This window comes from Myotis myotis, unplaced genomic scaffold (assembly GCF_014108235.1).
Source record: "Myotis myotis isolate mMyoMyo1 unplaced genomic scaffold, mMyoMyo1.p scaffold_m19_p_2, whole genome shotgun sequence".
Lineage (NCBI taxonomy): Eukaryota > Metazoa > Chordata > Mammalia > Chiroptera > Vespertilionidae > Myotis > Myotis myotis.
In genome coordinates this window covers 70,151,850-70,165,876 of record NW_023416324.1, presented here as the reverse complement: position 1 = coordinate 70,165,876, position 14,027 = coordinate 70,151,850, and the positions used below count along the sequence as shown (strand labels likewise).

Genomic DNA, 14,027 nt, shown 5'->3' with positions numbered 1-14,027 from the left:
AGAACAGTAATTTCCACCACAGGAAGCTTAAAACTAAAGTGCAAAGTTGAATTGAACAAAAACTCAAGTTGCTGAGTGTGAAAATGTTCTATGAATATGTATGCAGAGTGAGTTAACAGACTGTTAAAACTTTACAAAGTCTTATTCACATGTGAAACTGATGTGACACATTTACCACAAATCAGTAATTAAATGGGTCTAGCTTTGATATTTTTTCCCCTCTGACTCCATTGGATTATTAAATTAAAGTGAGGTAGTTTGGTTTTCTACTCTCATAATCTCAACCTTCCTCTTTACTATGTGCATCTTGTACACAAAACTTAATTTCAGTATTTCCTTGGTAGGATATCTTAAAAATCAAAATTTCTCAGGTGAAGAAATCCATGTAAACCTTTCACATTATTCTTCACTGTTCAAAATTCAATAACACCTATATATTATGAACCCACAAATACCAAGTCAACTTAAAAATATTGTAAAAGTGGAATGACAATTACATACTTACACTTTACTCAATTTTTCGAGTACGATGCGTTTTCTAATCTGGTTCTGAGAACTTGAATCTATCAGTGGAAAGGTGGGATCATGCTGAATCACATTTTTAAACAAAGCAAAATAAAAACATGAATTTACATTCTTTCTTTGATTAGAATAATTAACATTAAAATACAAAAGTTAATACCTGTGGTATGGTAGAATGAAACCTAGACTTGAAATTTATAAAATTTAAATTTGAGTATCAGTTCAGGCTTATGTGAACTTGCCTGAATCATTTGCCCACTTTTGAGTATTTTCTCATCTGCATTAAAAGGAATACTAATTAATACCTTCTTCATTGAATGAGAAAATGCATACAAAAAGACTTTGTAAACTACTAAATGCTATGTAAATGTAGGAAATTAAAAGATAAAAATTAGCAAATAATATAAATATATTATGGGGAATTCCGCTTCTAGAAATGGCAGACAAGAAATGGCAAACCACTCCTCCTGCTGAGAAGTGAAAAAGCTGGGGGGAAAAACACGTTCGAAAGCATCAGATTGCTAACAAGGCAGTAAATAATTATGGCCTGAGATTCTGGAGAAGGTAATTCCAGAGAGGCCACTGACTAATTTCAGAAGAGACAATTTAGATACTGAGAACCCAAGCACTGCTCTTCTAATAGACATTGGGGCATGCCAAGAAAGGAGAGGCACTAACAACACTCCCCAAGTTAGAGACCAGGACTTAAAAGGATCACACTCTAGGAGTAAGAATGAATAGGAAACAGACTGGCTCTTACAGGGACTGAAGCCCATCACCAAATCATCATAACTCCTACTTGGATTAACGAGATTTGGCACTGATACAAATTTGCCAGAAGCAAACATAAATCCATTCTAGAGGAAGATGCATTAGCCTGGGTCTCAAATTATCTCTGTAACTTTTAATATACAATGTTTGCCACATAATGAAACACTAAGACAATGTGATCAAAATCGGAAACATTAGTCCACAGAAGTCAATCCTCAGGGAATCCAGATAATGAAGTTATCAGTTTTATTTAAAATAAATGTTCAATATATTCAAAGAAATGACAAGCTTGAAAATTTCAGCAGAGAACTGAAAACTATATAAAAGAACTAAATGAAAATTCTATAAGTGAAAAATATAGCATTTTAAAGACTCATGGATAGATTTAATAATGTGGAAATAACTGAAGAGAGAATGCTGACTTGGATAATACCTAGAATGAAGCACAGTCACACCCAACACCCTTCTTTCCCCTCCACATAATGCAAAGCACAAAATAATGTAAGAGACAAAGAAGATACAGTGAAAAAGACTAACATAACTACCTGGAGCACAAGGTAATATTTGAGAATATTCCAAAACTGATGAAAGAAGTCAAGTCATAGAATTAAGTATTACAACAAACAAAAGAACAAATATAACCATACCTACACAAAGGATTTTAAAATTGAGGGTAACCAAAGGAAAATAAAAAGGTCTTAAAAATAGCTAAAGGAGAAAACATGATATTTGAAAAAAGAAAGACAGCAATAACAGAAGTAAATGGAAGTCAAAAGACAAGGGAATATTTTCAATGGGCTGAAAGAAAAAAAACTCTAATCTAGAATTCAATATCCAGAAAAATATCTTTCAAAGGTAAAAGTAAAAGTGAAATAAAAAATTTTGTTACAAACAAAAACATAAAATTAATCACTATAAAATGGCACTAACAGAAACAAAAGATATTCTGTAGGCCCAAGGCAAATGATTCCAGATGAAAGAAAAGAAATTCAGTAAAATAATGAAAGAGTAATTAATTAGACAAAACCAACTGAATATTGACTATAAATAATTCTGTAGAACTGAAAATATAAAGAGAACAAAAATACACAACAAGAACACATAAGTAAAGAGCAGGTAAACTGAGTTACAGTTCTAAAGTTCTAATTGTCCAGGAAGGAATAAAAGTATTACATGACATTAGACTTTAATAAGGCAAAGACTCAGATTTTAATCTTTAGAGTAACCACTTATTAATTAGCAAAAGAATGTATAAGAAGCTAATGTAGGGTAAAAAATGGATTAATGATATTTAACACAAAGAGAGCAAAATAGGAAAGAAAGAGGAACACAGAATAGGTGGAATGCAGCAAGCAACGAACAAGTGAGATGATAGGTTTAAAACCAAACATCATATCAATTATGACATTAAATGTAAATGGACTAAATCCTCCCCATAAAGGATAAGATGATCAGCCTATATTTAAAATAAGATAATCCTTGAAAATACTAATAAAAGAATGATAGTGTTAGCAAAGTAGACTTTAAGGGGAAAAATAATCAATGTAGAGAAAGGTTACTCCATAATGCTAAAAGTTTAATTTTCCAGGAAGGTATACAATCTTACATTTGCAACCAATAATGTGGTCTCAAAATATTAAAAGTAAAATTCATAATACTAAAAGGAGAAATAATAAATCCATAATTAGCCCTAGCCAGTTTTGCTCAATGGTTAGAGTGCTGGCCCATGGACTGAAGGGTCCCGGTTCCATTCCCAGTCAAGGGCATGTACCTTGGTTGGAGGTCTGATCCCCAACCCCTGTCGAGCGGTGTGTGGTGGAGAAGGGAGGAAACCAATTGATGTGTCTCTCTCATGCCGATGTTTCTCTCTCTCCCCCTCCTTCCATTCTGTCTGAAAATCAGTGGAAAAATATCCTTGGGTGAGGATTTAAAAAACAATGTAAATAAATAAGTAAATAAATAAACCCATAATTATGGTGACAGATTTTGACCTACCTCTCTAACGGATGGAATGAGCAAAGAAACAACCAAAAAAAAAAAAAAAAAAAATCAATAGTGCTTCTCAAACTTTGATGTGCACACATTTCCCAAAAAGGAAATAATACACTTGTCACCATAAACAAAAATCAATCCCAGATGAATTGCAGATCTTAATGTGAAAGGAAAAACAACATAGATTCTAGAATATTAAATAACCTGGGCTAGGTAAAGATTTCTTAAAGAAGTCACTAAAAGGAGGAATTAATAAACTAGACTGAAGACACCAGTAATGAGTGAAAAGGCAAGTCTCAGAGTAGAAGATGGTATTCACAATACACATTAACTAAAAATGGGCTTGAGCCCTGACTGGTTTGGCTCAGTGGATAGAGCGTCGGCCTGCAGACCAAAGGGTCCCGGGTTCGATTCCGGTCAAGGGCATGTACCTTGGTTGCAGGCCCATCCCCAATAGGGGGTATGCAGGAGGCAGCTGATCAATGTTTCTCGCTCATCGATGTTTCTAACTCTCTATCCCTCTCCCTTCCTCTCTGTAAAAAATCAATAAAATATATTTAAAAAAATAATAATAAAAATGGGCTTGAGTCCTGAATACATACAGAATTCCTACAGATCAACAGAAAAAAAACAAAAAAACCTACATATATTCAATAGGTAAATGGGGAAAAAAAAGACACCTCAAAGCATTTCACAAAAGACTATCCAAATGGTCAATAAGCAAATGAAATAGTGCTCAACTCATTAATCATCAGAGAAATGTAACCAAAAAGCAATGCCACCAGAATGGTGAAAACTAACAATATCAAGTATTGTGAAAGTGTGGAGTCATGGAAACTCTCATAGTATGGTAGGGGAATATAAACTGCCACAGCCATTTTGGTAAACTATTTGTCATTATCTAGTATAGTTGCATGTATACCCATACATTATGACCCAGAAATTCTAGTCCTAGATGCATACCCAACAGAAATGCATGCACATTAGCAGAGACATATATAAGAAAGTTCATACAGCAGTTCATAATAGCCCCAAACTGTAACAGCCTAAATGCTCATTAATATAAGTAAATTGTGGTACATTGCTATAATGGAATACTATGTAGCAATAAAAGAATAAAACTAGAGTTAACAACACAAGTGATTCACAAACATAATGTTGCATGAACTAAATTGGACACCAACAAATATATACTGTGTGAATCCATTTATATACAGTTCAAAATTGGCAAAACTTATCTGTGCTATTATAATAGTCATTCATTCTGGAAAGAGGTAATGGTCAGGAAAAGATATAGTGTGGCTCTGGTTTAGTTTTATCCTGGGTAGTGCTCATTTGTGATAATTCAATGAGCTACAGCATCGAGTTATACTTCAATGGAAAAGTTCTAAAACGTTATGCAACAGAGGAGCAGTCAAATTTCAGGGATTAATTTTTCCTTCTTAAGGCTTATAAGCACAAAAATGATTAAAACAAGTTATGTACTAAGATAGGTTTATGCAGCTGACAGAAATCAATGTTTCTCCATACTTAAGATAAAAGTTACAGATACTGTCTAAGAATACAGTTGAAGTGATTTCAAATACAGTACTGAGTTGGGTAATATTCTCTAGAAATATAAAATATTTCTAAATTTTTACTATATTTTCACTTTCACCTTCTTTATAAATCTCCAAATGTTTTTACAGCCACATTTACTCAGAAATCTTTAGTAACAAAGTTTTGTGGTTAAAACCAGACTATTGCCTACTCCTCTTCATATCAAATGACTTCATTTCCCAAACTACACATCAACCAAAACGGGGTATTAGAAATACTGAAAAATCTCCCTAACCCTCAGTGGCATACATTCAGTCTCCACATATAATTGCTATTTACAGAGTACCAATTATATGACAGGCACTGTGATAAATGCTTTATATATGTTATCTTTAAAACGTGTAACTATTAAGCAAGGGAAGCTACTTATGATCCCATTTACAGATAAGCAATCAAACTCAAGAACTAACTTTTCATACAGCTAGTAAATGACAGAGCAGATATTCAAATCTAAGTCTTGCCTGAATGTGCTATTTCCGTTTTCTCTATTATTTCCCAATAAGTCTCCTTTAATATATTATTTTCATTTATAATATTTTAAATGGGCATGTTTGCCAAATATTATACAAATATTTTACCATTCAACTAGTAAGTCTACTCCACTGCATACAGTCCCACTGAAAATAACACAAAGATATGTATTCCATGTAGAAATCAGAAATAATACATATAAATGAAGAAAAAACAACCTCTTCAGAGGTTCTACATATATGAAGAACTAGGTTTAAAGAAAATTCTGCCCCACAATTTGAGCCTATTTCTACATTACAGAAAAATGTTCCACATTTATGAAAATTTTCAGGGGCAAACTTCAACTTATTTGGAAAATAGTAATGCCATTACTGGAAATGGCATTTTAAACGAAAAGACTGACAAGTAAAAAAGTCTTCTGAAAATTTAACAATTATCTCCAGTATTTTTCTTCCTACTCTAAAATTTGCTATAATGAGTATTCCATATGTTAGCAACATAGAAAACTCATCACCATTAAGACGTACCTCTTCTGAGTCTTGTGATTTGGTGGTTTCTTCATTTAAAACATACTGTCCTCTATAAAACTCTCTGATCCTTAGGTTTAATGTTTCAGTTTCCTTTTTCAAGCTCTCATAACTTGGCAGTGGTTTAATGGCTGTATCTGAGGCCCTGAAAGGCAAAGACTCATCCAAGCTGTCCTGAGATTCCCGCAAGGTGGGGGAATGACTATCTGGGTCAGAGTTTATGTCATCTTCATCAAGCTCTTCTTCTTTAACCAGAGGGTCTGAAGAGGGTTTTGGACACACAGAAGCATAATTCTGACCATATAAAAACCTCAAAGTTTCTTCTGTCTTCCACTCAATCAAAGTCTCCTTCAGAACTTTAAGTAAGTTTGCCTTCGCAACTTCAGGACACACCTGCACTGAACTAGAAGCTGACCTAGAAACTTGGTTTGATTTGACAAATTTCCTCTTAAAATGTTCAGCACTTTTCTTACTTATGCCTACTAAAGTTATTTCTGAACTATTGTATTTATTTTCAGGAATTTCTGAAGCATCTAAGTTTTCTCTCGAAGGACTATTTAAAGAAACCAGAGTATTTTCCTTCTGTAAAGGAAGTTCACAAGTAGCAGCTTTCTCCTGACTATCTAATCTGCAATTGCCTAACTGCTCAGTAATACTTATTACTGCCTGTTTTTTGTCTTTTTGCTTGAAGTTAGATTTTTGACGAGCTTTCTTTTTCATGATGCTTTTTATGTGCAGCTGTTGCCTTGTACCCATTGCATTTGGTCTGTTTCCTGGTAGAATGGAGGAAACAAAGTCTTGCTCATTATCACTGCTACTATCACTATGAATGCTAGAAGAATTAGATTCATATTGCTTCTCAATATGGCCAGGATTGTCAACATCTGATGTTTTAATGGTCTTACTGCATAACTGTACTTCTTCTCCAGAATGGCCACTGTAGAAGAAAAGAAACAAACTAACTGTAACAGAAAAGCAGAATGTCCCATGTATTTACACTTTGTACCTTTCAAGGTAGGTATTTTTATTCCCTATGCAAAGCCTTATTTATAGGCTTATATAAGCCTGTACACACACACACACACACACACTTCAGAAGAAAGCTATAATTACATAATTTCTTCAGTTCTTATTTATTTGATATAATTATCTTCTTTACCCCTAATTATTTTAAAAATGTTAAAAGAGCCCTGGCCAGTGTTGCTCCGTGATTAGCACATTGGCCTGAGCACCGAAGGGTCACGGGTTCAATTCCTGCTCAAGGGCACGTACCTGGGTTGCAGGTTCAACCCCGCTAGGTTGGGGTGAGTGTGGAAGGCAACCAATTGATGTCTCTCTCTCACATCAATGTCTGTCTATCTGTCTGTCTGTCTGTCTCTCTCTCTCTCTCCACTCCCTCCTTCCCTTTCTCCCATTTCTCAAAATAAATAAATAAATAAGAATAACAGCAACAACAACAACAAAAACAACCTACTGAACTATTTTTTATTTTAGCCTGTTCCCTTCTGTTTCATATATCCTTTTTGAAAAAAGGTTTTCTTTTGAAAACTTCATTACTGGTTTCTCAAACAAGCATATATGTATGTATGTACACACACACACACATATACACACACACACACACACACACACACATTATAGGGAGCTTTGTTTAGGCTTTGAAAGATCTATATAAACAAAAAGCTAGTGACCATAACGCCATAACGACCGGAACAACCAGTTGCTATGACGCCCACCGTGGCCAGCGAACCAGCCCGATCCGGGGGTGGGGCCGGCCGGACAACCTCCCGCAGCCCCTCCCCCCGGCAGGCCTGCCCCTGATCAGACTCTCCCACCATGACCAAAGGCGGGGGGCGGAGGGGGGGGGGGAGGGCTTGCCAAACATCCCCCCTTTTTTCCCAGCTGCCCCGCCCCTGATTGCACCCCACATCCTAATAGGGGCCGGGGCTGGCTGGCCAACCTCCTGCAGCCCCTCCCCCTGGCCGGCCCCCCCCATGAGCCCTCACCACTCTGATTGGCCCATAGCCTCTCCCCCAGGCCAGCCCCACCCCCTATGGACCCCTACCACCCTGATTGGCTTGCAGCCCCTCCCCCTGGCTGGCCCTGCCCCTGATCAGCCCCCCCCACCCTGATCAGAGGCAGGGCCAGCCAGCTAACCACCCATGGCCCCTCCTCGGCACCCCTCACCCCATTTGGGGGCGGGGCCTGCTGGTCCACCACCCACGGCCCCTTCCTATGGCCGGCCCTGCCCCCAACCCCAATTGGGGGCAGGGTCCACCAGCCTATCACCCAAGGCCCCTCCCCCAAGCCAGCCCAGCCCTGATGGGGGCGGGCTGGCCGGCCAACTTCCCACCATCTCCTCCTCCCGACAGGCCCAGCCCCAATCTGCCCTGATTGGGGCAGGGCCGGCTGGACCCCACCCCTGTACGAATTCATGCACTGGGCCTCTAGTATAAATATAAAAAGAGATGTTTAAACATTTTCCAACTCTAGTTCTAACTACAGAAAGTTCCAAAGAATGAAAAACACAAGGAAGTCAGTCACAATAAAAAAATCAAGTTGGAAAAATCAACATTTATCAATGAGAGATATTTACATTTTAAACTCTAGAATTACAATATAATGCTCACAATAAAAAACAACAGTTTTCCCTTTGACTATATTCAATTTTTAGGTTTAAAAAAAATTAAGAATTATGAAAGAGTGAAGGCAAAGATTAGCTTTGTCTATACAACCTTGAGGTAAAGAAGGATGTTGAACAGTTACTCTTAAGCAAATGCAACGATAAGAACTTTAAAGATTCAAATGAGGAGAATTCTGGGTCAAGAAGCATGTACAGGGTAGTGTGTATGGGAACTCTACTTTCTGTGCAATTTTTCTGTAAACCTAAAACTGCTCCTCCAAAAGGCTATTACATTTTTAGAAATGATTTTTAAAAATGAAGAGAATGCAGCAGTTTAATAAAAGCATGTGGGGTTGGGGGTAAAAGAAGAAAAACAGAGTTGAAGGTAAGGTTGTGATTGGAAATGGAGAAAAGATGACAAGTTTATTCAGTAGTAGATATAATTTTTTAGTTAGAATCTATACTATATCATCAGGGACTTGTCTCTTGTAAGTATAATTTTTTAAAAAATAGAACAATTAAACTTTCATATATTTCAGACTCTCCCCTGGAATTTGAAGTTATTATGTTTTTCTGTACTACTTTGAGCTATAAATTAAAGAAACACATCAATAAGTCAGTGTCTCTCACTTATGGCTCAAGTCCATGTAACTAAGGTAGTGACTAATAACCAGGAAAATTTATTCTCGAGATAAAAGGACATGTTTTGAGAGATGATTAAGGCTGGGAAAGCAACATCATAAGGGGATTTTAGAAAAAAAAAAATCACAACTTGGAACCTCTATTAATGCTGTAAATAACAGATACATTAATGTTTTGAAATTCTATAAAATAAGACTATAAAAACCTTTCAACAAATGTTAATTGGCACAATCTAGTTGACAAAGCAGCATATTATCTCAGATGGAAGCTGTGTTTGAGTCATATTTCAACAGGTTCAATTAGACTTCCTTGGTAGAAAGAGCTGTACAATAAATCATACAGAGCAAACACATCATCTTACCATCAGAAAAGAAAAAGCTGTACAAGGCAAATATTTCTTTGTGTGGGCTAGAATGGGCACTAACATAATGCATCAGTACAGGAAGTCCAAGAGCTCATACCACCTGGTTTACTCTTAATGTTTCTATTAACATGAATATATAGAAGGTAAGTGATACTGATTCAACCATACCTTTGTCCCTCCTGTAGCAGCTGAAAATCAGGGTGCCTGTGACAAACACACAGAAATAGAAAATTGAAGGTAACTGATATGTCAAACACTTTCAAGTGTTTACTATAATTACATTGGCTAGAAAATATAAAGATTTTTTTAAAGAAAAAATTAAGGGATAAATTACTATGAAACTCATCCACAAAAAATCTGGATTAATATCTCTACCCAAAATTTACTAATATTTTAAAACTAAGTTCAAATTCTATGAGCCCGATAAAGGTTTCCCTGTCTAACCTTCTCTAATCACTTCCCTGTCTAATCACTCCCTTCTCTAAATTGCAAAGTATGTACAATTAATATATATTAATCATGTCCTCTTCTATGACCTAATACGAGAATTATTATCTAAATGTGTTACTTTTCATATTTAATTCTGATTTCTTAAATAGACCACAAGCTCTTTGAGGGCAGAGATTATAGAAGCTCTTGTATTTCCCTTATATGGTTAGTAAAACTTTTTGCCCTAATTTCTGAGGAAGTAGTTATATTACAGTATGGATGTAAACTATGTATACAGATTGTTTAATTTAACTTGAGGAATAATTTTGCTATTCAATAACAGAAATCACATTTGGCTGAGCATCATGATATTAAAAATGGGAAGAAAAAAGCTCTTAGGAAGCCAGATATAAAAAGGAACAAATATAAAAGCAAATGAATCCAAGAGAACAAGAAAACTGTAACATAATTCTGAAGTGACTCAGAAAAACTGCCTTATGAAGACTACAAAATGGATTAAACGAAAGTAAGTTTACAAAGAACTAAATAAATGAGGTGATATTCCATGTTTATCAACAGGAAGACTCAATATTGCTAAGATGCAGTTCATCTCAACTTGATCTATAGATTCAATGCAATCCAACCATAATCACAGCAAATTATCTTGTGGATGTCAACAAATGTATTCTAATGTTTTTATGGCGAGGCAAATACCCAGATTAGTTAACACAATATTGAAGGAGAAGAACAAAGTTGAAGAACTAACATTACCTGACTTCAAGTCTTACTATAAAGCTATAATACTCAAGATAGTATAATTATTGGAGAAAGAACAAATAGGTAAGTAGAATAGAATAGAAAGTCACAGAAGTAGACCCATCCTATATAATAAAAGCCTAATATGCTAAGTGTCCAGTCGTTTGGTCGGCTGTTCAACCAATCAAAGCGTAATATGTTAATGAATGCTAAGGCTGCTCAACCACTCGCAATGATGTGCACTGACAACTAGGGGGCAGACAGTCGACCGGTTGACCAATTGCTATGATGTGCACTAACCACCAGGGGACAGATGCTCCGACTGGTAGGTTAGCTTGCTGCTGGGGTCTGGCCAATCGGGACTGAGCGAGACGGGCCAGACACGCCCTGGAGCCCTCCCATGGTACCTCCCAGATCCAATCATGCACCGGTGGGGTTCCTTGACCTGGCCTGCGCCCTCTTGCAATCTGGGACCCCTCGGGGGATGTCAGAGGGCCGGTTTCAGCCCGATCCTGCAGGCCAGGCCAAGGGACACCACTAGTGCATGAATTCATGCACCAGGCCTCTAGTGTGAATATAATCAACTGATCTCTGACAAAGGAGCAAAGGCAACAAATACAATGGAGAAAAGGAAGTCTTTTCAACAAATGGGACTAGAATAACTGGACATCTATATACAAAAAATGAATCTGGACACAGACCTTACACTTTTCACAAAAATACTAGTAACCCAAAATGAATTACTGACCTAAATGTAAAATGCAAAAATATAAAACTACTAGAAGATAACAAAGCAGAAAAACTAGATGACTTCTTAGATCTGACACCAAAGACATGATCCATGAAAAAAAAAAGTGATAAGCTGGACTTCATTAAAATTAAAAATTTCTGCTCTACAAAAGATACTGTCAAGATAATAAAAAGACAAGCAACAGAGTAGGAGAAAATAATTACAAAAGGCATATCGGATAAAGAACTATTTTCCAAAATATGAGAACTCTCAAAACACAACAATAAGAAAACAAACAACGCAATTAAAAAATGGACCAAAGACCTTCACAGATACCTCACCAAAGAAGATACATGAAAAAAGAAAAAGAGCCCAGCCAGCATGGCTCAGTGGTTGAGCATCAATCTATGAACCAGGAGGTCATGGTTCAATTTCGGGTCAGGGCACATGCCTGAGTTGCAGCCTCGATCCCCAGTGTGGGGAATGCAGGAGGCAGCCGATTAATGATTCATCGTTGATGTTTCTATCACTCTCTCCTTCCTTCCTCTCTGAAATAAAAACATATTAAAAACAAAACAAAAAAAGAGAAAAAGAGACCTGGTTGGTGTGGCTCAGTTGGTTGGAGTGTTGTCTATACACCAAAAGGTGGCTGATTTGACTCCAACTAGGGGGTGTGGAGGAGGCAACTGATTGATGTTTCTCAAACTGATGTTTCTCTCTCTTTCTCTCTTAGCCCCCCTTCTTCTCTCTCTCTCTCTCAAAAAAAAAAAAGAAATATATACATATGGCAAATGAACATATACTAAGACATGCACCAAAGACCTTAACAGAGACCTTACCAAAGAAGATATACATATGCTAAATAAGTATATGAAAAGATGCTCCATCTCATATGCCATCAGAGAAATGCAAATTAAAACAAAAATGAAATACCACTCCACACCTATTAGCATAGCCAAAATCCAGAACACATCAAATGCTGAATTGCTGGTGAAATGCAAAATAGTAGAGCCACTTTGGAAGACAATTCAATGTTTTCTTACAATACTGAACATACTCTTACCATACAATCCACAAATTATGTGCCTTGGTATTTATCCAAAGAAGTTGAATACTTATATCCACACAAAAACCTGCACATGGATATTTATAATAGCTCTACTCATAACTGCCAAAACTTGGAAGCAACTAAAATGTCCTTCAGTAGATGAATGGATAAATAAACTGTGCTACAACCAGACAATGGAATATTATTCAGTACTAAAAAGAAATGAGCCATCAAGCTATGAAAAAACATGGAGGAAACTTAAATGCATATCACTAAGTGAAAGAAGCTAGTCAGAAGGCTATATACTGTTAATAATTCCAACCATATAACATTCTGGCAAAGGTTAAACTATGAAGACAGTAAAAAGATCAGGAGCTGTGGGGGTGTGGGCAGGGAGGGGAGAAAGGACTAGGTGGAGCACAGAGGACTTTTAGGACCTGATATTATAAATGGTGGATACAAGCCATTATACATTTGTCCAAACCCATAGAATGTACAACACCAAGAGTGTACTTTGGGTGATAAGAACATGTTGATGTAGGCTTGTCAAATGTAATAAATGTACCATTTTGAAGGAGGAGGTTGCTAATGGGGGAGGGTATGATTTATGTGGGGGCAAGAGGCATATGGGAAATCTCTGTACCTTCTTCTCCATTTTATTGTGAACCTAAAATTGCTCTAAAAAGTTAATTGTTAGAAAAAAAGAGTAAATATAAGGAAGCAGTATGCATTAAAGGGAAGCTAAGACACTGAGCATAAATTCCATTTAAAGGGCAAAATAGGGCTGCAATGAAGATCATATTACAAAAACTTTCAATTAAAAAAAGTCAAGCTAAATGGCTAGCTAGAACCAAAAATCATTTGAGTTATAACATTTAAAGACAACCAGAGAAAAATCTCAGTTACAAGTATACATACATATATAGGTATATAGATATAGATATAGATATAGATATAGATATAGATATAGATATAGATATAGATATAGATATAGATATATATCCTATCTAATAAAAGAGAAACATGGTAATTGGCGTACGACCGCTACCCTTCCCATTGGCTAATCAGCGAGATATGCAAATTAACTGCCAGCCAAGATGGCGGCCGGCAGCCAGGCAGCTTGAAACTAACATGAGGCTTGCTTGCTTCAGTGACGGAGGACTCCAACGTTCCCCGCCTGCCGCTGCAGGCCTCTGAGCTAGCAGTTTGAAACATAGTTACAAAAATAGAAGCTAAACAAAACCCCAGAAACCAGCTTTCAGCTAGCCGGGATCTCAGAGCTGGAGTTGATACAGAGTTTTGATTGTAGAACCTAAACAAACCAGATATCTGCTTTCAGGAGCGGAGGCCTAAGAACTGGAGCCTCAGAGCTAAAGCTGGCTCAGAATAAAAAGAAAAAAAGAAAAAAAGGAGCAGTTGGGAGCTTCAGTCCCAGCCTGAAAACAGCCCTCAGCCCCACACCCAGGCTGGCCAGGCACCCCAGTGGGGACCCCCACCCTGAAGGGTGTGTGACCAGCTGCAAACAGCCATCATCCCCTCATCCCCTCACCCAG

At 36.9% G+C, this 14,027-nt stretch overlaps 1 protein-coding gene across 16 annotated transcripts in view; it reads right to left on the bottom strand.

Moving 5' to 3' along the window:
• The window catches only part of RPAP2 (RNA polymerase II associated protein 2), a 102,813-nt gene that overhangs the window by 63,230 nt on the left and 25,556 nt on the right, over nt 1–14,027 (bottom strand). For 8 of the 16 annotated variants that reach the window (XR_004974009.1, XR_004974008.1, XM_036349236.1 and 5 more), the window contains 3 exons: nt 9,680–9,715; nt 5,883–6,819; nt 506–588 (listed from right to left, as the gene is read on the bottom strand). Coding sequence is in view for 10 of the 16 variants with exons in the window: in XM_036349236.1 (XP_036205129.1) it covers nt 506–588; nt 5,883–6,819; nt 9,680–9,715 (1,056 nt within the window). In the remaining 6 variants the exon portion in view is untranslated. Of the gene's footprint in view, nt 1–505; nt 589–682; nt 800–5,882; nt 6,820–9,679; nt 9,716–14,027 lie in introns of all 16 variants that reach the window. The other 8 variants (XR_004974012.1, XR_004974010.1, XR_004974011.1 and 5 more) reach the window with 4 other exon arrangements.